At 36.8% G+C, this 24,631-nt stretch overlaps 1 protein-coding gene and 1 pseudogene across 6 annotated transcripts in view; one reads left to right on the forward strand and one right to left on the reverse strand.

Annotated features, from left to right (window-relative positions):
* The window catches only part of Syt14 (synaptotagmin 14), a 145,889-nt gene that overhangs the window by 86,518 nt on the left and 34,740 nt on the right, over positions 1 to 24,631 (reverse strand). For 3 of the 6 annotated variants that reach the window (XM_031339442.1, XM_031339432.1, XM_031339418.1), the window contains exons 1-3: positions 11,504 to 11,635; positions 8,316 to 9,705; positions 4,951 to 5,166 (exon numbers count right to left, since the gene is read on the reverse strand). In XM_031339442.1, coding sequence (XP_031195302.1) covers positions 4,951 to 5,166; positions 8,316 to 9,387 — 1,288 coding nt within the window. In that variant the 5' untranslated portion in view covers positions 9,388 to 9,705; positions 11,504 to 11,635. Of the gene's footprint in view, positions 1 to 4,950; positions 5,167 to 8,315; positions 9,706 to 11,503; positions 11,669 to 24,631 lie in introns of those variants that run through there. The other 3 variants (XM_031339457.1, XM_031339450.1, XM_031339423.1) reach the window with 2 other exon arrangements.
* Positions 22,256 to 22,369, forward strand: LOC116072133 (annotated as a pseudogene).

A 24,631-nucleotide genomic window follows, 5' to 3' on the forward strand; every position in this document is an offset into this window, starting at 1 on the left:
ACAATCAATCTCATTACATAAAAAAAGATCTCCAAAACAGTAACAATGCAGTTTAAAAAATTCAGACTTTAAACTGGTCATTTTTGGTTTTCCTGTTTTTCTTTTTATATTTTTAAAGATTTATTTGTTGTATGTACATGAGTATATTGTAGCTGTTTTCATGCACACTAGAAAAGGGCATTGGATTCCATTACAGATGGTTGTGAGGCACCACGTGGTTGCTGGGAATTGAACTCAGAACCTCTGGAAGAGCAGTCAGTGCTCTTAACCACTGAGCCATCTCTCCAGCCCTTTGTTTTTTAAGACTGGGTTTCTCTCTGTAGATCTGGCTGTCTTGGGACTTGTTCTGTAGACCAGGCTCGCCTCAAACTCGGAGACCTCTCTGCCTCTGCATCCAGAGGCATGCTGGGGTTAAATGCATTTGCCATCATGCTAAACTGGTCATATTCTTTAACAAGAACAACAACAACAACAAAAACCAACATATATATATATATATATATATATATATATATATATATATATATATATATATATATGATTTTTCAGAAGATAAATATTCCTGAACAAAAATCTAAAGTAAAATGTTTACAAGAAATCTAAATAAACATTGTGATAAATATCCCTTTAAGTATTCTAAGTTCTAAATTTATTTACTTTGGTGAGGACATTTCTGTATACTAACAGGAGATTGAGCTACATTCTCAGCCCTTTAAACATATTTTAGTTTAAAGATTTCTAGAAAACAGATATATATTTATTTTACTTATCTTCACAAAAATTATAGAAATTAAAAAAACAAACTAAAGAAACTTCAAATACATGCAGAAAATATGAGTTTATTTCTTTTATGTTTTAAATTATTTCAAACATGAGCCTTATAAAATGAATATTTTTTTTTATTTATTGTGTGTGGTGGTGGGGTGCATGTGCCACAGTATGCCACAGTATTTGACAGGCAGTCAGAGAACAAGTGGCAAGAATTGGTTCTCTCTACTGTGAGGGTCCTGGCATTAAACCAAGGGCAGCAGGCATCTTTAACCACTGAGCCAACTGACCAACCTCCAAAATAAGCTTTGAGAAGGAACAAAACACTATGCTTTAGTCGTCCTAACTTTAAGACACTAAATTTAACTGCATGAAGCTCTAGATGTACCAATATAAAGGAAAAAGAATGACAGCTCTGAATCTGTGTTTATGTACCTAACACACACTCAGGCTGGAAATTGTCTTTAACCATGTTTTAAATTAATCTGTTCCCCAAGATAATATGTAAGCTTTATAATAAAAATTTTTATAATGTATGGGTATAGATTACTAATCTCAATGGTGAATAAAGAATGAAAAGTCTTAAATTTTCTTTAAAAAGTAGAATTCTGCTATTCAATATAAAAATGGGAAGTATTAATTAGCTCGAGTAGAACTCCAGGTGTTGGTTCGTATCACTAAATAATCAGACATCCATGGATTTGAATCTGATCCTTCTAAAATTAAGGCAGATAGATTATAAAATGTTTTTAGCTTTAAGGACATAGAAAAAAGTAAATCTGGAAACAAAGGGAATTTTATAAATGATTTTAATGTTTATTTTTTTCTAGAAAATTTTGTGTTGTCTCTATCTGTACTTGGATCTTCCCCTGCTCTATAGACTATAGCAGATCTGCTTCCAGTATTGGCTGCCCACAAATTTCTCTACTGAATTAATATGGATGTTATAAGTTCCTTGGGAGGGCGGTGGTGGCGCACACCTCTAATCCCAGCACTTGGGAGGCAGAGGCAGGCAGATTTCTGAGTTCGAGGCCAGCCTAGTCTACAGAGTGAGTTCCAGGACAGCCAGGGCTACACAGAGAAATCCTGTCTCGAACAAACAAAACAACAACAAGTTCCTTGGGAGCACTAATGAGGTAATGCCATGTCACAAACAAAAAATGTACATTTTAAAATGTTTATCCTTTCTCCTTAGAATTCTCCTTGGTTATTACCTCAAGCCACGCTAGTCAAACCCAGACTTTATACATTTGTGTAATGGCAGCATGTAGTGGGCTACAGGCAAAAGCAGCCCACTGCTCATGCCTTCCTTGTGCCCATGGAACATGGGCTGCAATACTCCTAGGGCATGACCGTAGAGTTGTTCCATGTGACCAACCATGCCATGAGGGTGTCTTGATCACTGCAGTGTATGTTAGAACAAATCCCTCCTCCCCAGTACATATAACAAAGAAGAACTACAGGCTATCAAGAGCTGGAGAGAGAGAGCTCACTATACTACAAACCTTTTACCTGCTTTCTTTTAAGCCAGTGAGTAACAACAGGCAGGCAGAGGTGCTTGCTTTCCACCATGCACCCTCCCCTTAGCAGCACATATTCTGACTTATTGCTCTAACCTGTTAGCGCTTCGACTAAGTGTTAGAAAAGGGGTTTGCTTGAATTCTCACCATACTGAGTGTCCCCCCCTCCTTAAAATTCTCTAGTCTTGGGTGACTATGTACTTTCTCTAGAGCACCTTGGTCTCTTCTACTGTCTTTTCTCTGCCACTTTGTGTGACATTTTCTCTGTACACACTGCATTCCTTCATCAGTTTAATTCACTTTTGTGATTTCTAGGCATATGTGTCCTGGAGGCCTCTTGATGTAAGTCTGCTTATCCCTGCAAGCTCAATTACCACATTCAGTTGCTCAAACATCATGTCTTATCACAGGTATAAACACCAGAAATCACAATTCCTACTCCCTACTTCCAACAAAAAAATAGATCCCTCCCTGGATTCTGCATTCACATAAATGATCCCACATTCTTCCTCACACACGGTAAAATAACATGGTATTTTCTTTTCTTTTCCTGATGTTCAAAGAACTCTGTGGTTCTAAATCCAGCAAATCCCCCTTCTATACTCTGGTCCTCCAAATTCCTGTTGCCACTATAGTTATTCAGGTTAGCCAGAACTCAAGTCTCTCTTCATTGCTTTTTCCTATAGTCTTCCTGTTATTAACCTTCTACTCATGTCTGCTCAAGGCAAAGCCTCCAGTGAGTTCTCTCTGGCTACCAAACTGGACAGATTCCCTCCCCACTGGTACCTCTGACTCCCTTACATACTATATACATCTCAGTGTTTGAGACAAAGCCTACTTTTCGCCCCTGAAATATTTCCTCCATATGTATCTTACATCTGTGGGTGCATCTGTCCTGTCAGGGCCTGTCTCCAAACTTACAGCAGTTGTTAAGATGAAGGCAAGTACAAGAGCCACCAAAGTTATGCCTTGCTCGTCCCTAGGAGGAGGCTACTGGACAGTCTGAAATAAAAGGATCACAAAGGGCAATCAAGTACAAGACAAGTAAAGAAAATAAATGAAGAGACCCTAAATTCCATCTGAAGAATGGAAGTATCCTGGGTCACAGACTGGAGCTCAGGCTCGCTCAAGGCTCACGCCATATGTTACCATCATTATTTTCATTACTTCTCCTCCTTGGCAATGTTGACTGGCCATGTACCTGTCTATCAATTGATAGGCACAACAACTCAACCAGGTTAATAATATCTATGTTTTAGACACAATGAAACATTATACCTCTTAGGTTTTTGTGGCTAATAGATGAAAAGATATGGCAAGAACGTCAGCCAGGATCAGATTAACAACCAATTATCTGCTGCTCTATTGTTAATGTGCCACAGGTGCATATAAATTTCAGACTGGCTTTATTGATTTACACTATTTAGTTACCTCTTTAGGCATACATATTGTGTGTACTACTACAAAGACATTGTTTTCTAGTAGAGTCCGTGTCTAATATTTCTTTAATTTCTTCCTTCATATCTATAATGAAACTTCTATCTGGTAAAAATGCAGTATTTGGTTCATCCATTGTTATGGCTGTATACTAACAAATAAAAAACGGATAGACAGATCTGTAATTAGCATGAATCCAAACATAAATATAGATAATTTTTTCCTTTGACTTCTTACAAATTGGGGTAATACTTAAATCATCAATAGAAGAGGCCCTAAAAGAAAAATCTCAACTACAAAATCAAAGCTAACTGAGTGTTTATCTGTAATAAAACAGATGCCTATAAGATTGTTCTCTTCTGGTTATAAAGACAGTATGACACTAAGGAGAAGCCATTCTATCAGACAAATAATGTGTTTAAATGTGAAAATAAATAAGCTTTAATTAATGGCAACCCTTTTTGTCTTTATGTTATGGAAAGATGTAAACGCGTATGAGTGAACTTGTATCTTCTGCAAAGATTTTGTTCTGAAGTTCATGTCAGCAAATAAAGTGAAACATTGTAACAACATACTTAGTAACAACATACTTGGAGTTATGGAAATCCTTGAAAATTCCTCAAATTGCTTTTAAAACACAGTATAATAGTGCCCCACTCTCAAGAAGTACACTGCAGATAAGAGAACACCACATCATTGCTTGTGTACTAAGGCACCTGCCTGATGGCAGAGACCATACTCTAAGTCATGCTCAGAGCCTGTTGGCAGCTGTAACAGGTGTGTTAGCAACAGCCTGTACCTGAGGAACGGCACATTCACACCTTCTTCTCATCAATGTCAGCACTGTACACTGTGAGTGGGAATTCCAGTATCACACTGAGTCCAACATTTAGTCTTTCCATTTGGGGTATTTTGGAGCTGATTTTCATCACAAGCTCAAAATCATTATTGGGATTACACTCAGAAACAGAATTCTGCACTATCCCTGTCAGTGTGCAACCACAGATACCTAGAATTTTAGGTATAAATCATTTAAAGTAATAGTGTTTCATTAAAAGAAAGAAACCAACCTTCTTCTTCTTCTTCTTCTTTTTTTATTTATAAGCCATATGCCTAGATTGGGCAGATCTAGGGCTATTCTAACTTACTCCCCAGCTATACAAACTCCTTATTACTTGCTGCTTCTAGCCAAGTGGAAACCAACATTCTTAATCAGCATTCTTACCGTCCTCCATGGATGCCTCAGTGCTGTACCCATCGTACTCTGCAGACAGGGGGCTGTACTTCTGCCTTGTTTCCCAGGCATAGCTCTTTTGTCTGGAATCTACCAATGGCCACCTGGAATTGTGTGTTCTGGATAAGGCCTCGTGATATTTACCCAGTGCTTCATCTTCACTTTCAGAGGATGAACTAGGCTCATCTCTGTCCATATAGGAATTATCTATTTGGATAACAGTAAGAAATCATAATTTTAATATACTTACATGTGGCAAATTTATTAAAATGTGTTATTTACTATATACATGCACATATACACACAAACACAAGCACAAAATAAAATGTGTGTGCACACACACACAAAACATACACAGGGTAAAACTAATTAGAAACAATCCTTAAAATTGCTGAAATTCTTGACTATCCCTTAAACTGAATTTAAAGTATACTGTAACATTAGTATATATGTATGTATCTAATGTCCCAAAATTTCAGCTTTAGAAAATATATTTTTCATGTAAGTAGAGCAATCATTAGATTTTTATGTGTTAATAGGAAATATCAGATTGTATATTCTAATTATATAAATAATTTTAGTCACAGGCGTTTGTAACCTTTTTAGGTACAAATGGAATCATAGTTGCCACATTGCGCCTGTTTGTAAAGAACTTGTTATACACAAATAAAATTATAAATGTTGTCATTACTTATGGTCTGGAGTAAAACAATTAATGTAATAAGACAAATTTCTGGTTTTCATTTGGCCCATATTTTCAGAACTAGCAATGCTTTGTACTAACAGGGAGACAGAGAAAAGGGAAAGCACAAACACTCTGGATTGTAACTTGTACAAATTTTCCACAGAGCAAACTCAACATCAAACATCGAAAACAAGTCCAACACCAAACTGTGTGGTCTTTAAAAGTTCCATTTCTAGGAACTTGCCAAGTCCATTTCAAATTAACTGAATATAGATATACATTTTTAAATACATTGCTATCAAAAGAAAACAAGATATATAACCAGCATGCCTATCACTGTGCCTTGCTTAGGCAAGTGATAGCACACCCACTCAACATATACACTAGTACTGTGTGGCCTTTAAGATAAGTGGGTAAGCTTGCAATTCACAAGGAGAAAAGCTGCAAGTATATTTTTATTTGATAGATATTATACACATTTCAACATGCAGCCTATATACATATAGTATATATATATGTACACATATATATATGTGTGTACAAACACATATATGTATATATATATATATATATATATATATATATATATATATATATAGAGAGAGAGAGAGAGAGAGAGAGAGAGGGAATACACATCAAATTTCTAATACTACCATTGAAAAGTTAAATTATTAGGAAAATTTTTCTTAACTATAATGCAAATTTTAAGCAGTATAAAGTTTATATTCTCTAAGAAGCAGTAGAGCAGTTAAGAGTTCATTACTCATGTCTGAACAGATACCACCTAACCTCTCCAAGCTGTCAGCCACACTCACAGCGTATAAAGCCGTATGTAGCTGGTCATTAATCTAGAGCAATGCAGATACTCCAATTTCACCATCATCAAGAATCTGACTAGACAATGCTATGATAACCAGACCATACCCTTCTGACATCCAGCTCAGAATGTGAATGTCTTGTGAAGTACCAGAGTGAGGCCTAAAGGTAGCAGGCACATTGTGAGTTCCTCATGGAGGTCACACTCCATGTAACCCCTCTGTGGCCAAACTTCCTCTATTCAAGAATGCCTTACACACAAAATCAGAGAAACTCTTCTTTCTTTCTTAATTCTGAATCTCTCATGTGAAAACCTACTACACCGATACTAGGAATCCAACAATACAACTACATGAAATGTTAACTTATGGGCCAAACACTTGCAGTTTCTTCACGGGACTAATTAAGGTCAGTATTTGACTCCTCTCTGGGATACTTGAGAGGTTCTGGTTTCTTCAGATAACAGAGTGCTCCTCAATAAAAATGAAGCAAAACAAACAGAAAATCTTTCAGTGCTACTGTGACTGCATTTATTCTTGGTAGCTATTCTATTGTCGTTTTCTAAATAATATGTTACTTTATTTCTTCATAAGTAATAAGGCTGTTAGAACTAAACAAGCCCACTGAAGCCCAATGAATCACAGTTGCTATAAGAATGGACTCTACAATGAACACAGCTTCACAAACTGTATTTTAATTAGCCCATCAGTCTGGGATCAATGAGTTTTTAATGGCACAGGAAAAAAATAAAACTCACTCTCTCATGAGTGGCTCTGACAGTACCTGACTAATACAGAAGTAGAGGCTCACAGCCATCCATTGGACTGTTTAATACAGAGCGGACCTCTCCCTCTTACAGATGAGTGATATAGCAGAACTGAAATCTTCTATGATTTTCATAGCTACTCATGTTTTGATATCTTATGAGAATCTATGTCTATATAAAAACTACAGGTGTATATTTTGTAAGGAAAAGCCAGTATTTGGGGGTTTCTGATCAGATCAGCAATAAGGAAGTGAGGAGGAAATACTGGAAGCAATTATCAGCAGTATATACTGCAACGATATTTTGAAAACTGTCACAAATATTGTAGCTAAACACGATAAATACTCAGAATCTTAAATTTATGGAAAGAACTCATAAATAATGTATTACTTACATACAGTCATTATGAACTATAATATTCTTATGACATTTTACAGTATAGCTAAATGAATAAAGATATAGCCAGAAACACATTGTTTAACAATATAGGAGCTATTGGTTTCAAGAAAAATATATAATGTTTTATAGATTATAGAAAATTATATAGATTCTCATTGGGGTAGATTTGAAGTAGAACGTTGTATAACCAACTCAGGTCTTAGTTATAAAAGTAAGACAATAATTGAAATATGTGAGTATCACAGCAAATTCATTCAAACTAAAGTATGCATGGAATTTCTGGCATTAAAATAAATTGTAATTACAATTAGGGAAGGAAGGGTATAATCTCAGTAAATGGAGGCTCAAAGCCAGCCTGTGCTATATAATGAGTTTTAGGCTAACTGGAACTACACAGTGAAACTCTACTTTCAAGAATACCTACACAAAAAGAAACAGCAGGACTGCTGGAATTGCTCAGTTATTGTAGGGATCACAGGTAATACTTGGAGGTATAAAATAACACAGTATCTGAAAATGCCTGAAAAAATCTAAATGTCTCTAAATGTATCTCCTAGTAAGAAGATCCAAGAAAAATTTAAATTAGATATATAGACATGGAAAGAAAAGTTGAGAAATTCAGATGTTTTTCTAGTTTAAAAAAAATCAAGGGAAAACTTAATCACTCAAACCAACATTAGGAGACCTCACCTTTTTCTGGTAATATCTTAGAGTATTTGCCAACTTTACTCTCTGCTGTTCCTCTCTTAGCAGAATTAGCTTCGTTTTTCTTTGCTTTCATGTCTCCTTTCACTTTGTAGTATTTTGTTGGATTTATTTTTTCCTTGATTTTCCTGGGAAGCATGTTTTTACAGTATGTTGATGGAGCTGAACATGTGTCTTCCCTCACAATGGATTTCTGTGCCCTGTATCTGTTTCTCGTGGTATCTTCTGGAGAACACTTATTTCCTGAACATTCATTCCCTTTAAATCCATCATGTTTATTATGATTTTTAGCTTTCTCTAAATGATCAGAATGCTCTAAATTACTAGGACGTTTACTTCTAGTGATGCTCTCTGAGTTCTCTTGCTCTCTTCCCACAGGTATGTGCTGAAATCTGGCTTTAGAGTTGTCCGTGACCACGCACTTCTGCACAGAGAGAACGTTCCGCCCATTGGTGCTCAGACTCCCTTTCACTTCTTGATAACTTACCTGGTTTAAATGATTTTTATCATTCCCAGAGATTCCCATTCCAGATATTTCACATTTGTCAGTCTGTTTCAGTTCATGGCAAGTGGGTGCAGGCCTCATTTTCTGCTTGATAGCTGATATCCCATCGCTCATGAGACCTTTCAAAGCAGCACCACTGGCCTCTCCAGTTTCTTGGTATTCTGAGGTTGCCCACTGCCCATCATGAATATACAACCCCTGTTCATATATTTCTTGTTCTTGTTTTTGTGGAGTTGAAGTGTTGCAGCAGGTTATTTGCTTTGCCTTGTGATCTAAATCAGACTGTGTTTTCTGACAAGCAGTATTTTTGGAGGTATCCTGCAATACTGCATTTTGGGCTTTAGAAGACCCTGCAGCCTCTGCTGCTGTGCAGCTTCCCTCCTCTGGGCAAAAGCCATGCATCATACTTGCTACCTGCCCAGCGACTGAGCCGGTTATGGCGCAGCTGACTTCCCCAACTGCAGCGCTCAGATCTTCTACAGCACTACTGATGGTGTCCACAAGGGAGGACACCGAAGGCAGAGTCTGCTGAAAACTTTTGAAAAATGCCATTTTCCAGTTCCTTGTGCCTAAAAGATGCAATAATGGAATTTCCTCTTCTCAAAATATCAACTACTTTGGTATGTGAATTTAACATTTACTTAAATGTTGCTATCATTAGCATGACAGAAGTATTTCACACTGTCTTCTAATCTTTCTGTAAATGCAATATGCATTGGAAGAAATCCGTTGAAGTAAAGATTCCTCCGGAAAAAATAAAACTCAAATCACTTGGTTTAAGTGCAATGACATCTTTTCCCACTCCATATCTATCAAAACAGCGGCAAGACATTATTTTCCCTCAAATACTATTGTGTATTTAGTCTATACCTGAAAGAAGAAGTATAGAAAGGATTTTTATTATGTACTTCAGTTTATTTGCTAAGAGTCAGCATAAGGGAATAAACCTATTAATGGACTACCAATATTTCAAATTAGGAACTGTATTTAAAGGAAAATATCTAAACAGTTTTACAAGGTGGTAAGAACGGGGAAGAACAGGTGACAGCGCCTACTGAATAGTGTTTCTGAGACACTCATGGACACATTTAATATTATTTGCTGTATGGTAGCTTTATACAGAGAATTCCATTTTTACTTTAATAAGTAAGAGGAAAACAGGATGTTTCCAATCTAGAGACCATACTACTAGCACAGTGGTAGCAAGGGGATGTTTAATGTCATACTCTCCCTTGCTTACAAATGCAAACTGAGGTTTCCCACAGATGAGACAGACCATAGGAAAGCAGACACCAGAATCAACTGACTCCTATTGTGCCCGTCCTAATGGACCTATATGAAGTGCATGTGACAGTGTGACTCTTCTCTACAAATTTTTCTTTTGGTGTGAAAAGCAAAAAGAAAAGTAAGCTGGTAAAAGTTAATTTTTTCAGCTTACTAGTGAATACAGTAATTATATTATATAGTATAATTATATAATTAGTATGCAATTATTGTATTTTATTATATAACATACAATTAATATATAACTATATGATTAATATAAAAAGCATATATTAACAGATATAACCTACATCAACAAACACATAAAAGAAAATCTAGGGAAGTTGAACCAGAGAATTACAGAAAGCTGATAGGGGATTAGGGGGAAGGAAGGAGGAAGGAAGAGACTTGGAAGGAGGAAGAAACTGAGGGAGGGAGGAGTGAAGAGGGAAGAAAGAAAGGAGGGAGGGATAGAGGAAGGGGAGGGGAGGAAGGGACAGACAAAGAGAGAGACAGAGGCAGAGACTGATATTTAAGCAGCTCATTCACACAAATGAAAAACACACAGGTCTGGTGTGGAACATGATAAACAGACAACCAGATCAGAACCATATAAGGCAGCATAGTTCTAACGCAGAAATCAAAACATAATTTGGTAATTACCAGGTCTTTATAAGTAAGGGGGATGCCATCTTTTAGGTTATCAGAAGAGAAAGGCATTCTCCAGCTTCTGTACACAGAAAAGAATGGCCCCTCTGCTCTCGATCTTCAAAACTCCTAAATCAATACCTTGGTTTACCATTCTCAACTTCCTCCACTATCATTTATATTGGAGAATATTTGAAACAGCAAATAAAAAGCTCTTGTAATAACATTTTTAAAAGCTTCTCTAAAAGTGAGGAAAAGCGGCATTACAGTCCTCAAGCTCCCCAGGATCTAACACTAGAGTACAATCACTGTGTGGTCCTGGGCACAGCACAGTGTGGAAAAACACCTCCTCCCAGCAACAATCATCCTTCAGCTGAGAATGAAAAGATATGTAAAACAAAGACTGAGTGCCTTCAAAGCTTGATGAGGACACTGGAAAAGTTCTCCTAGAACCATGTCCACAATGGACCAGGTTTTTTTTCTTAACACATTACCTACTCCTGGCACAAGCTCAAAAAACATACCTTATAAATGAAAAGCAAAAACATTATTTTTTGCAATAATAGACAACCACCTTTATGTAGTAGCTTAACAACCTATAGGCAACAGGAGACCTGAACATAATTACTTAACAAACATTTCTGTCTTACAAAGTAGAGATTCAAAAGTTAAGTTTATCACATACCAAAGTTGGCCTTCTCACAGTACTTATTAAAACAAGGAACAGTACAAATAAAGAAGTGGTGATGGTACTTACACATTTTATCTTGTGAATTCGTCCGTGTATTGTATCCTGAACCAAGATCTGGAAACCCTCCAACATTTTCAAAACAGAACTTCTTATTAATATAGAGAAAAAGGAGCAGCATCAAGACAATAAACACCCCAACCGCTGACAAAAATCCAACCGCCTCTGGAGAGACTAGAGAAAAGAAAGTCACAGCAGTCAGCATCAGTTCTCTCCAAGCTGAGAAGAAGGAATTTCCCAATACACGCTAGAAATGTCATAATTTAAAATAGTTTGTAAGAACCCCCACAAGTGTAAAGATATATTTTCAATATATTCAACGGTATTCATTCAAAGTTTTTCAAAATGTTTCTAAATACATATACTGAAAGAATTTTAAAAGAAAAAAGTCTAAAACATAAGCAGTTAACTTATTTTAAACCCATGAAGAATATTATAAAAATTTTGGCATAGAATTAGAAAAAATTCTTTGAAAAATATTTTTGTGCATAAAAATTGTCAAATTTATGAAAGCACGTAGTACTATTATCTCTCGAAGCTTCTCTGAACCTTATTAGCCAGGGGAGCCCCTAATCTAGCATTTAAGTTCTAGACCCACCTTCCTACACACACTAGTCAAATGGGTCTAATCTTGAAAAGAACACCCAGGCTTGGGTTTTGCCCCTCCTCTTCCTGTTGTCTGACATGTCCAACCCATCTCTCATATCATTCCTTTCAGACAATAAAATCTCTGAACTATCAGTCATACACAAAGCAAATGTTCTATGCACAGCTCCTGGCTTTGCACACATATGATGCAGGCAGTTAGAAAGCAAGTACAATACATACTAGGATGGGAAAAGTACAGGATCACAAGAACCATATGCTCCTGCACTGACGGGTCAAATGTGCTTCTCTGAAAGCCACAGCTTCTGTGACTACATTTTATGAACTAACAGGACTTAGACAAATTAATATTATTCCAAGATGAAGCAAAGATATGTGTGAATCCTGGAAATAGGACATGTTATATTCTAGAAGCAGCATGAGATTTTAGTATGATGAGCTGTCAGACTAAAAAGAATTTAGTCTCAAGAGATACACGATACCACCCAGGGAGACTTGGACTCCCAGCTCCATCAATCTCCCTGTCCTTTCACATCTCCATTGCCTGGCACTGTACCAGTCATCTGCAGTTAAACAAAGGCCACATTTTTGCATGAGTAGATGGATCTTAAACATCAAATGTCTCCTGTGAAGTATGGTCCACTTCCCCCTCCACTGTTAAAGCAGCACCAACTGTGTAATCTCCCCCAAGATTCTTTAAGCAGAACTCATTTGTTAAAAACCAGGTCACTACCTGGTGGGTGATTAGTGCTTTTATCTGTTAGCTTTTCATTATTCATGACAGTCAGGCATACCATAAGTAGAACAGAGTATGACATTACAGTCTACTTAAACCTGGGTCAGCAGTGTTGGAGCAGATGAAGCACATGTAGCACGGTAAAGGAGGGACAGTAAGAACGGAGGAGCTGGCAACAAGTACATGGAAGTACATATCTTGTGACTAACTCAGTCTTCCCAAAGACTCAGTGACCATTCCCATCATAGACATGAACCACATGCCCAGGCAGAATCCAAAGCTGCTAGAAGCTGTGCCTTACCAGTGCTCACACTGTCTCTCCTGCCTTCTCAACTCTCTTCAGCTTTTTCCTATCCTCTGTCACCCAACTTATTCTTATATTACTTTTATTTTCCTCCTTCCTTTTTAAATTTATAAATATGACTTCATGAGAAATTCAACTCAAAACTAGTAAGCATCATAAAAGGCAATGAGCTCTATCAGAATGTAAACCCCTGGGGGTGGACAGAAGACCCACCTTCTGAGATTCAAAGAAGAATTTGGAAAGAAGATGCACTTGAGTGTATCTAATAAAGACTAATAAAGACTCTATGAATAGAAAGGGGCAGATGGACTAGCATGGCCAAAGATGTAACATCCCCAAACCACTGAAAAGTAACAGTAACAGCTGTTTTAGTTACCTCTCTGCCCTCCATGTACCTAACAGCATGCAGTAGCTGAAAACAAGTATGTGTGTGAATAGATGAATGAGTGAGAGAACATATGTTCTAGAAAGATCAAGAATATATTATGAGAATTAAAAGTAAAGAAAAAAAGCAAGTTCAAATTGTCAATCTTTGAATACCGCCCTAAAGATTTTGAACTTGGGGAACAACAGGGTTACAACAAGCATGTCTTGAAAATTTACACTGGTTAAAATGAAGAAAAATGGAATAAGATAGGCACTGAATGGCTGCAAGATTATGATGAACTCTTAGTGAAGCAGTAGCAGTGGTGGCAAGGAGAAGGGATGAATTCTAATTTTTGTTCAAAGAATGTAAGCAATGACTCAGTCAACAGGATGTAGAAGACCAGAAAAAGCGGAGGATAATTCTAATTCCACATTGAATGGTCAGGTAGACAGAAGTGCCGTTAACCCACATGAAAAATATGAAAGGCATTTGTTTTTCCAGCATGGGGAAAGAGCCATGTGGAGAAAGACATTTTAGGGAACATGCTGGCAGTAGTTTTGCTGTGATATGTTAGAAATGTCAACAGAATAACTCAGAGGAGAGCATGAGCATGCTTTTCTTGTGAAAGTAAGGTTAGTTATAAAAGACCTGGGGCTTTCCCCACTTGTTCCTCTTACTCCACTTTAAAACCTTCATTCACAAAGTAAAATTAAGCCAAAATCTCAGACATGAGGCTTTCTTAATGGTTAATCTATTCATGCAAATTTACTGATAAATACATGCTGTATCTTTGAACAAGTTAAAATAAAAACAAAAACAAACAAGAACACCACTTTTCTCCACTACAAAAAGGAAAAATGGGCCTGCTACTAATATACTACTCATACAACCATACTTGATAAAATGCCCATTTTCCAACACAGAAATACATAGTTATAATTTAAAGTAGCAATATGGTTATAGAAAAGTGACATTTCCTAATAGCAAATATTATAAATCTTCAGATTTCTATTTTCATCTTTATATCAAAATCAAAATATTTATTATTCCAAACAATCAATAGTTCTGAATATATAAGCATTTGTTAAATCTCACCTATGTATAAAACCACAATAGGAGATGCACTGAAATCAGACTATAGACATGAACACTGTACGCAATTAATTAAAAAAATTATACTTAGACTTCATTATTGATATTTTTCATTCAATATAAGATTAGAATTCCCCCTAAAATCTTATATATTATCAATCTGCTTATAGACATTATGAATATTTCTAAGGATATAGTTAATTAATAAATGCATAGACCTATCCTTTTCAAGGCTTCTAGATCATTCACCAAAGGCAAGTAAAGCTATTAAAAATGCCTTTGGGGGCTGGAGAAATGGCTCAGCAGTTAAGAGCAGTGGCTATTCTTCCAGAAGACCTGGGTTTAGTTTACAGCACCCACATAGTGGCTTACAATATTCTGTAACTCCAAGTCCACAGGATTCAATACCTTCTTCTGGCTTTCATGAGCACTACATGCATGTGGTTCACAGACATGTATAGAGGTAAACTCCATTAGCATAAAATAAGATTAAATACTCAAAAATATTTTAAATTCCTGCTGCAGGACTGAATAGAGTTCAGTCAGCAAGACTGCTATGCAAGCATGAAGAGCTGAGTTCAATCTCCAACATTCATGTTGGACATGGCAAGATAGAAACAGGATGATCCCTAGAATATGTTGGTTGTTCTATTTAGCCAAATCAGGGAAGTGCAGGTTTAGTGACAGATCCTGCTTCAAAGAACAAGGTGGATGGCTCCTGAGAAATCAGTGACACCAGAGGCTGACATATGACCATCCACATGTACACACACACACACACACACACACACGCACACGCACACACACACGCACACGCACACACACGCACATTACACAGAAAGAGAGAGAGAAGGAAAGACAGAAAAGAGACAGAGAGACAGAGAGAGACAAAGAGAGAGAGAGAAAGAGACACTATTTTTTTTAAATGCCTAGTGTTACCTAAGGAAAACCTTCAAATCTCTATTGAAATCTTCTATTGAAGTCAACAATCCATACATGGCAGTATTGTATATTTGAAGAAATAAATTTACTGATTTTAGTCAACAAATAAAATTTCACAAGTACACTGTTTTCCCATAATTCAAAGTTTCAATATTTTAAAGCGACAAACAATAAGCCCCAAATACACTATGAATAATGTTAGCAATTATTCAACACTATTTAGCAGAGACAGTTTCACTAGTATTGTCTCCCTTAATCCTCAATAAACACATCTGACAGGTATCACTACTGAGACCCTAAAACAGTCTAAAGATTTTGAGATCTTTAGGGTCAGTGACAGGCCTAGGTTTGAGTTATAGTCAGGCACTGAGAATCCTGATTCCAAACTGAACCAGTGGGTTGCAACCCCTTTGTGGGTCAAATGATCCTTTCACTGGGGTCATCTAAGACCATTGGAAAATACAGATATTTACATTATGACTCATAACAGTAACAAAATTACAGTTATAAAGGAGCAACAGAGTAATTTTCTGGTTAGGGTCACCACAACATGAGGAGGTTTATTAAAGGGTCACAACATTAGGAAGGTTGAGAGTCACTATTTAACCAGAAGTCTTTTTGCTTGACATTACCAGGCATGAGGTTTGGTCTGTTGCTATGTATTTCAATGCTTAATTCTGTACCCAAAGATCTAGGCCTATGAGTGAATTCTCTCATTTACAAGCTTTTGTTGTGCAAACCTTGTTCCTTGATTTAAAACTATTGGTTAACTAAAATTGGCTACAGCTGATCACTGGGGAGATTAGAGATAGGTGGGTTTTGAATTATCTGGTTCAGGGTGAGGAGAGACCACAAGGAGAGAGGAAGGTGGAGAGAGGGGAATACACCATAGGATAAGAATCTTAAAATCATGGCCATGAGAGCTGGCCAATTGGAGTTAAGAGCTGCCCAAATGGAACACAGTAAGTAATAACTTGGGGTTATCGATAGGAAAGTAGATTTTAGTAGCATAGAGAGTAGATATCTGCCCAGTTCTAATGCTGATAAAGGCTTATTATTCATTAAAGGTCGTGTGTGTTTTATCTGGGAATTGTATGAACAAAGACGGGGTAGAAGCCCTGATTGAGATTAAATATATTCTACAACAATAAACAAAATTTAAACTAAAGATATTGTATCAAAGAGGAAGTTTGTTCATCATGGTGCTTCAACAAAAACTGTAATTCACTGAGCTATCCGCAAAATAAATATTACAAAGTGCAATGATTCTGCATGAGTAAACCCCAGAGAATTGGTTTTGTCTGAGTTTATATTACATATACTAAACTCCTTTAGACAATTATCATTATATTTAGAAACAAATACTTAGAAAAAGCAAACTTTAAATAAATGCCACTTTTGCCAGTTTTTAAGTTGCAATAATAGTGATGAGTCATGTTAGTTTCTAGAGATAATTTCATCAAAAAAAAGTTGAAACATGTCTATGACAGTCAAAACAAAGACAAATCACTTTGACTGACAAATACTTAATTTCTGTATTACACTGGGCCACAAATGGACATTTTCTACGTAGTTTCTGAAAAAAGGAAACTAAAATTGGCATATAAACAATTAAGAATAAGGAAGCTGGCTGCTACACAAACGTCTCCAATTCTTTCTTACTTATCACCACCAACATCTCTGCCCTAAATAAAACTTTATATAAAAGCAAGATTCTAATGCTACAGACACATTTTACAATTATTACAAAATACACTATTCAATTAGACAAAGACTAAGTGTGGCTTATAGTTCTTTTAAAACGTAAGAGATGAGAGCAAAACTTACAGTCTGCATGGCAGGGTGTGGATGAGACTTGTCCACTGAGCATGGAAGCATGGAACCTGAGCTCAACCCTGCACCACCATGTATGCTTTAATAATTCATTTCATAGATGCCATTCTATCTCCTGACCAAAATGTCAACCGAAGAAAAATCCAACTTTCATTTTAAAAATTTGTTTACAATATGTCTAAAACCTTTTACTATATTTTAATCATTTCTTCATATATTGGACATAAAATAAACAATTATGGGGACACCAAGAAATAATTTAGGGGTAGAAAAGATTAATCTGATGTTCTTAAATTAAACTTTGTAACATCTCAGTTATACAAATTATATGTCCCTTGAAATGTGTATATTACTATACAAATGATGCCAGACTGGAAAGGTGATATACAGTCATCAAAATGAATATAATGCATAGATAACAACTATGGATTTTATATTTATTCAAAAACTACAAACACTAGAAAGAACATTATTGATTACATAATCCATTACAAACAACAATGGGCAAGAAAGGCCCAGAGGGAAGGCCAAAAGGGCATTCCTTGTGAACTCTAAAATGTCAGAGAAAACAAACTCCCTCTGCCACAGATACATGGACTTGTGTGGATCAACAGGAGCTACTCAATATATTTCACATGTCAAACTGTCAGAAGACTGAGCTATACATTTCCTACACGTACAGCTAAATAAATTAAAATTTCAATTCAACAAACTACTCAATTTAACTTTGGAAATTTCATAATGATAAAATACTCAAATTAATCTTAGAAAAAATTAAACCAGGAACCAAAACATTAATTATAGCTAAATGCTAAGATTCAGATTTAATAACATACAGTATACTAATAACAATGTATATAAGCAAAACTATTACACAAACTCTGTCCAACATTCTCTGGGAGAAATTTTCCTTCAAGGATAGCCAAGGTTGCAAAACTGACTCTAGTGGAGTCTAGACTAAGACCACCTACCTACCCTCCCAACAGTCTCCCCACAGGAAAGTGCATCTCTCTTATGAACAAATTAGGGCTAACTGCTGATAATTTTCACTATATACTAATAAGTTATTTAAATGACACCCAAGGCCTCACCTCTCAGTTTTCCCATTGGTTTAAATATGCTTGGCCCAGGGAGTAGCACGATTATGAGGTGTGGCCTTGTTGGAGTAGGTGTGGCCTTGATGATAATGAACTGAACCTCAGAACCTGTAAGCCAGACCCAATTAAATGTTGTCCTTTATTAGAGTCGCCTTGGTCATGGTGTCTGTTCACAGCAATAAAAACCCTAAGACAATAGAGTCTTAAAAATTCAATACAAATTACAGGAGAATCTTCTACTCAGAGCCAATTCCAGATGTCACGAAGTTTCAGATAGGCTTATTTCATAATTTAGTTCAAAACCACCAAAGTATGGTAAACAGTAAACAGTTTCTTTCAATTCTCTTAGAGAAACATCATCTTCTTAAAATTGAGTGGTATGCCAGAGCTCTCTTCCTCAAATGATCAAAGCACCTCTGCTCATTCTGAAAGTGTGTTTTCCATAAGCTGACGTGTATGGAAGAAATGTGGCTGTTTTAGTTACTTTTCTATTGCTGTGCCAAGCCATAACCAAGGCAACTTAAAGGAAGAGTTTATTGGGGACTTGAGTTTCAGAGGGTGGGTCTGCGACCATTATAGCAGGGAGAATGGCAGCAGGCAGACAGGCATGGCACTGGAGCAGTAGTTGAGAGCTTATATCTTATCTACAAATAGCAGGCAGAGAGGGAGTGGGGAGTGTGGAGGCACTCGAACACACACCAGAGCACTAACTAGGAATGGTGAGAGCTCTTGAATCCTCAAAGTTCATTTCCCACATCTTCCAACAAGGCCATGTCTCTTAATCCTTCCCAAACGTTAACAACTGTGGACCACCAAGTATTCAAACATATGAGCCTATGGGGCCATTCTCATTCAAACCATACCTGGCATTACACCATGCTTTCTAACCTGGTCCACATTAGTTTGACATGACACAGGCTCAGCATTCCACCTTGCTTCCTCTTAAGTGCAGTAATCTAAATATAAACACTGTTCCCTTGCATTCACAAGACAGACAAGACAGAAACTATGGTGCTCCATTTGTAAAACAGTATCTTCATCCCTTTTCCATTGGTATAATATCTCTACCAGATATGCTAAAGGCAAGTGTATTTTAATTTTAAAGAAATGCTTTTCAAAAGAGATGCAATCTTCCAATCCAGAAGCAGACAGTTGTCCAGCCAGCACTGACAAGCACACTAAGAGGAGTGATCAGTGTGAAGCACACTGTCCTGATCCTAAAGGCTGTATGTCACTACAGCACTCAGAGCTTTATCAGAGAGCAGTGCTGCATATTCAGAATAAACTGGAAACAAGTCAGCATTAACCACACCATTTTCCTGAAGAAAAAAAGATATGCAGTGGCTCAGTAGGATTGAAAGAAATAGAATTTGGTGGAATATTATGACAAAGATCTCATTAGTATCCACTGTATCTGAGATTTAGAGAGAGAGATATTATATAATTATACTATCAAGAAGTTTTAAGCATTTTTTAGTTAAAATAAATGGGGGTGGGTTACAGCTCAGTGGTGAAGCACATGCTTAGTATGCACTAGGCCCTGATTTGAATCTCTGCTACCAAAACTAAGTAAGAAAATATTGAATTTGAAATCGAAGACTTTTAAGAAACTTTCATGTTATGAGCAGATACCTTCCTGTTACCATGGGAAAAAGTGTTTTCTGTTGGTTTGAACCTCTGAGAAGCACTAAGTACATACTAACATATCCAAAAAAAAATCTACAGCAAGAGAAAACTGCAGACAATGTATACAATCCTAAACAAAGCCTTAACAAAGAAAGGACTGAATAACTATTCTGACTTCTTAGACGTAATTGCTAAACTATTGTGATGGTTTGAATATACTTGGCCCATGGAGTGGCACTCTTTGGAGCTGTGGCCCTGTTGGAGTAGTTGTGGCCTTGTTGAACTAGGTATGTCACTGAGTCATGGGCTTTAATACCCTCATACTAGCTGCCTTCAGATGAAGATGCAGAACTCTCAGCTCTGCCTACCCAAAGCCTGTCTGAATGCTGCTGCCATGCTTGCACCTTGATCATAATGGACTGAACCTCTGAACCCAAAAGCCAGCCCCAATTAAATGCTGCCCTTATAAGAGTTGCCTTGGTCATGGTGTCTTTTCACAACAGTAAAACCCTATGACAACTATGAAGAATATAGAATCTAAAAATATGGAGAACCTAAAATAAGAAAAAATAAGAGAACAAAGAATAAGCAAAAAATATACATAGTAAAAAAAATGATAGTGACTCACTAAGAGAAAAGAATAAGTACAGTGGGAAGCAGAGAAGATAACACTGAGGGTCCTGGGGACAAATGCAAGTGGTGAAGTCTCTGTGGTATAAGTAAGACTGGAAGTGGATGCAGGCTGCTAAGAGGCAGTGTGAAGACACTGTAGGAAATGAGGACAGAGGTAACAGGTTCTTTCTGGAGCCTGCTCCAAGGTTCCCTCACATACCAACTGCTGAATGCAGACTGTGTCCCACACTCATCTTTAAATGCTCCTTCTTCCTGTGTTTCATTAATGCTTGTTCCCAATGGTAAAAACTACAACTTCTAATCACTGACACTATATCACAATCATATAACAAAACATCTACTGTTTATTCTACAAGTGCATAAAAAGGCAGCCATGCATGCAATACTTTACCAAACAATCTTCCCATAAGGAATCATGCTGATATTCAAATAAATAAAATACTAATTGTGAGATGTTATACGGATGCTTAAAACAAACAAACAAACAAACAAATCCTTGAGGGAAGACAGGACCCTGAAGAAATGACTTAGCAGTTAAGTCTGTTCTTTCAGAGAACTTAAGTTCAATTTCCAGGACCCAATTGGAAACTCACAACAATCTGTAACTACAGTTTTGAGGGATCCAACAACCTCTTCTGCCCTCCTCAGATACCAAGCATACAAGTGTAGCACAGACATATAGAGGCACAAAATACAAAACATGGCAGCTATGTGGAAAAATATTACTCCAGGTGATCAAATCCAACCTTCCAATTATATACAAAAAGGTGTGCAATCAAAGAACAATTTTTATGTCTCATTGTAAAGATAATTCTTTTTATCTTTGAATGGCCAGTTATCTAAACAAGGAAACATATATTTTCTAACTGTCTTGAATAAATCTTAGAATGTCCTCAAACTTTCCATTTCATCAGTTAACTTGGAGATAGGAACTATGTTGGGAATGAAGACCTGGAAGACTAACACAGCACCAGGAATCATTATTTAAGGCTCTGGGAAGTCTTGGGCATGCACCAGCAACAGTGCATTCTGCCTGTACCAACATCTCTGTTCTAGCACACTTTGTCTTATTGGTGACCAAATCTAAAGCCAGAAGCTATAGAATTATTTTCTTTCTCTAAATAAACAATGTGCTTCTGGTTTTGCATTTTGGAGTCAGGAAATAGCAATAGTTGGATACCTTAATGAGTTAGAATAGACAAAGAATGTAAGATTCAATGGCTTACTACACAAACTCAGTGCCTCCTATTTAACTTTAAAGAAAACAGCTCTACAGAGCCATGATATTTAATACCTGTACCAAAAGCCTGAAAGGGGGAAAGGAGAATATGCTCCTTAATTTTGTACAAAGTCATATGAATACTAGGTTGGGCATGAGTGCTAATTCACTGACTGGAAGAAAGGTACTCTAGGACCAATGGATTAAAACGATAACACATAAAAACAAAATGAACATCACATGTGGGAGACTCGAGATTATACTACCTGACTAGGACCCAAACACTGACAGACATTAATAAAAATGTTGGCTCAAGAAAGTATATCTGAAGCAGGAGCCTAAAGAAATGACCTTCTATGGTCTGTTGGCCATTTCAGAAATTTGTAAATCTAATAGCCAATTCGCTAGAAAGAAACATCTGGCTGGAGAAAAAAATAAAAAGAAAGTATGTCTGAACAAACCTTAAAATTAATACATAATGAAAGTCAGATAGGATCAGAAGTATATTGTTTCTAACAGGTAATGAAAATTCAAATTAGAGTAATAATGATTTCATATTTCAAAATAAAACTGAGAAAATAAAAATGTTCAAAGAGCAATAATCACATATAGAACACACATAAAGGGTACCATACTAAAGGTGAATTTCTCTACACCGCAGAAGAAATGGCAAAAGTGTTCAATTTTAGTTTGTAACAGTCAGTGCTGTTCTTAGCACGAAATGGTTAGATTAAAAAAGACAAAATATGATCTGCTATCCAAAAACTTGACTGCAGAAATTAACTGAAGAGATTAAAAGGAGAAACATGAACATAAAAGAGAAAGGTAAGATCCAATTTCAAGCAAATTCCAAACAGCTAAACTACTGTAATGAACACATAAAGTACAAATTCACAAAGAAAATTTGAGAATTTTCAAAACTGGAAAATACAATCATCATAACTACATAAAACTTCTAGACCCAATAACTCACACTAATTAAAAAGCAAGGGATAGATGTGAATACAATGAGAAACAAATCAAACAGCAGAAGAAAAATAGAAAAGGCATTTGATGAAACCATTAATAGTAAAAAAAAAAAAAAAAGTATTAGAAATTAGTCAGATCCACAGTCTATTCATCCCAATGAGTTTCTATACAGTTGGAATAGTCATTCTGAAGGTGTAGAGCTTCACACTGAATTTTACACTTACACTACTGAAAAGATTCTTATACATTAATCTAGCATAAAAAATTAGACACCAATGACAGAGTTATAACTAGAAAACAATTAGCATTATTTTTTCATTCATAACTCATATCCACTCTCTGCATTCAATCCTTCCTTGTCCCCAAACATTTAGTCTTTCTTGTTCTCTTTTCTACACGTTATACTGTACCCCATGCATATTTCCTTACATGCATACATATATTATTAGCTAGATTTTGCTTATGAGAGAACATATGCAGTTTTTTTCTTTCTGAGATTTAGCATACAAATGAAAACATTCATTCACAGTCAGCCTCGGTTACACAGCACATCCAAGGCCAACTTGTGCTACAGGAGACCCGACTTCAGAAAAATGAGAACAAGCAAAGAACAGATTTAAGAACTGCCAAGTATGGTCCCAAAGGCTTGTGATCTTGGTACTAGGTGATGGAGGAAGAATGAACTAGAGGTCATACTTGGCCACAAAGCAAGTTCACAGCCACACTGGGCTACATAGACCTTCTAAACAAACAACAAAAGTGCTGAGATGCCAGGCGGAGGAAACATTTGGCAAGAATAATTACAGTTGGATAGCCTGCTTTATTAAGACTGTAGTGTTTCTTCTGAGCACCTGTGAATAGAACTGCTAGTTATAACCCTAGTGCAACTTTGCACTGTCCCTGCCCAAGAACTCTGTCATAATGACTCCCAATGACATCTGTGTCCTATAGAGACAGTGAAGTCACTACAGTTTGCTATATGTGCAGCCACGTTGCATCCACAAATAAAAATTGTTTTACTGGAGATTCGGCTTTAACAAGTGACTATGGCAGTTGGCCACACTGCCTCTCTATACTTTTTAGAACTGAGCTAACAGAAAGAGAGATGGAAGAGTACAGTATGATGAGAATTCTGTGAAAAGCTTAATGTGCAAAAGGTTTTACAATTAAAGCAAGGGAATCAGTGCTCCTACAATGTATTACTAATTAGAAAAGTCTTTCATGGCCAGGGATCAGAAGTGAGGAGGACACATCTGTCCCAAAAGTGGGAGTAACTGGGACCTGCGGGACCCAGGCACATAGGAACTCCATCAGCTCAATGACAGGGGTTCTTTCCTGTCTGTCTGGACTGGTGCCCTGAGCAGACCTTGGATGCAAACTCTACAGCCAGTCCCACAACACACAGAGGAAGCCCCACTCCAGGCACTCTAACAAGCCCAGGATCACTGGATCCCAGAATCACAGGATCACAAAGGCAGCTTGACTCTGAGGAGTTCTGACACAACCAGGATCACAGGAAGGACAGGATCCAGTCAGATTTAGCAAGGTCAGGTAGCACTAGAGATAACCAGATGGAAGGGGGCAAGCATAAGAAAATAAACAACACAAACCAAGGTCACTTGGAATCATCAGAACCCAATACTACCACCATTGCAAGTCCTAGACACACCATTACACTGGAACAGCAAGATTCAGATATAAAATCACTTCTCA

Source organism: Mastomys coucha, unplaced genomic scaffold, assembly GCF_008632895.1.
Source record: "Mastomys coucha isolate ucsf_1 unplaced genomic scaffold, UCSF_Mcou_1 pScaffold1, whole genome shotgun sequence".
NCBI lineage: Eukaryota > Metazoa > Chordata > Mammalia > Rodentia > Muridae > Mastomys > Mastomys coucha.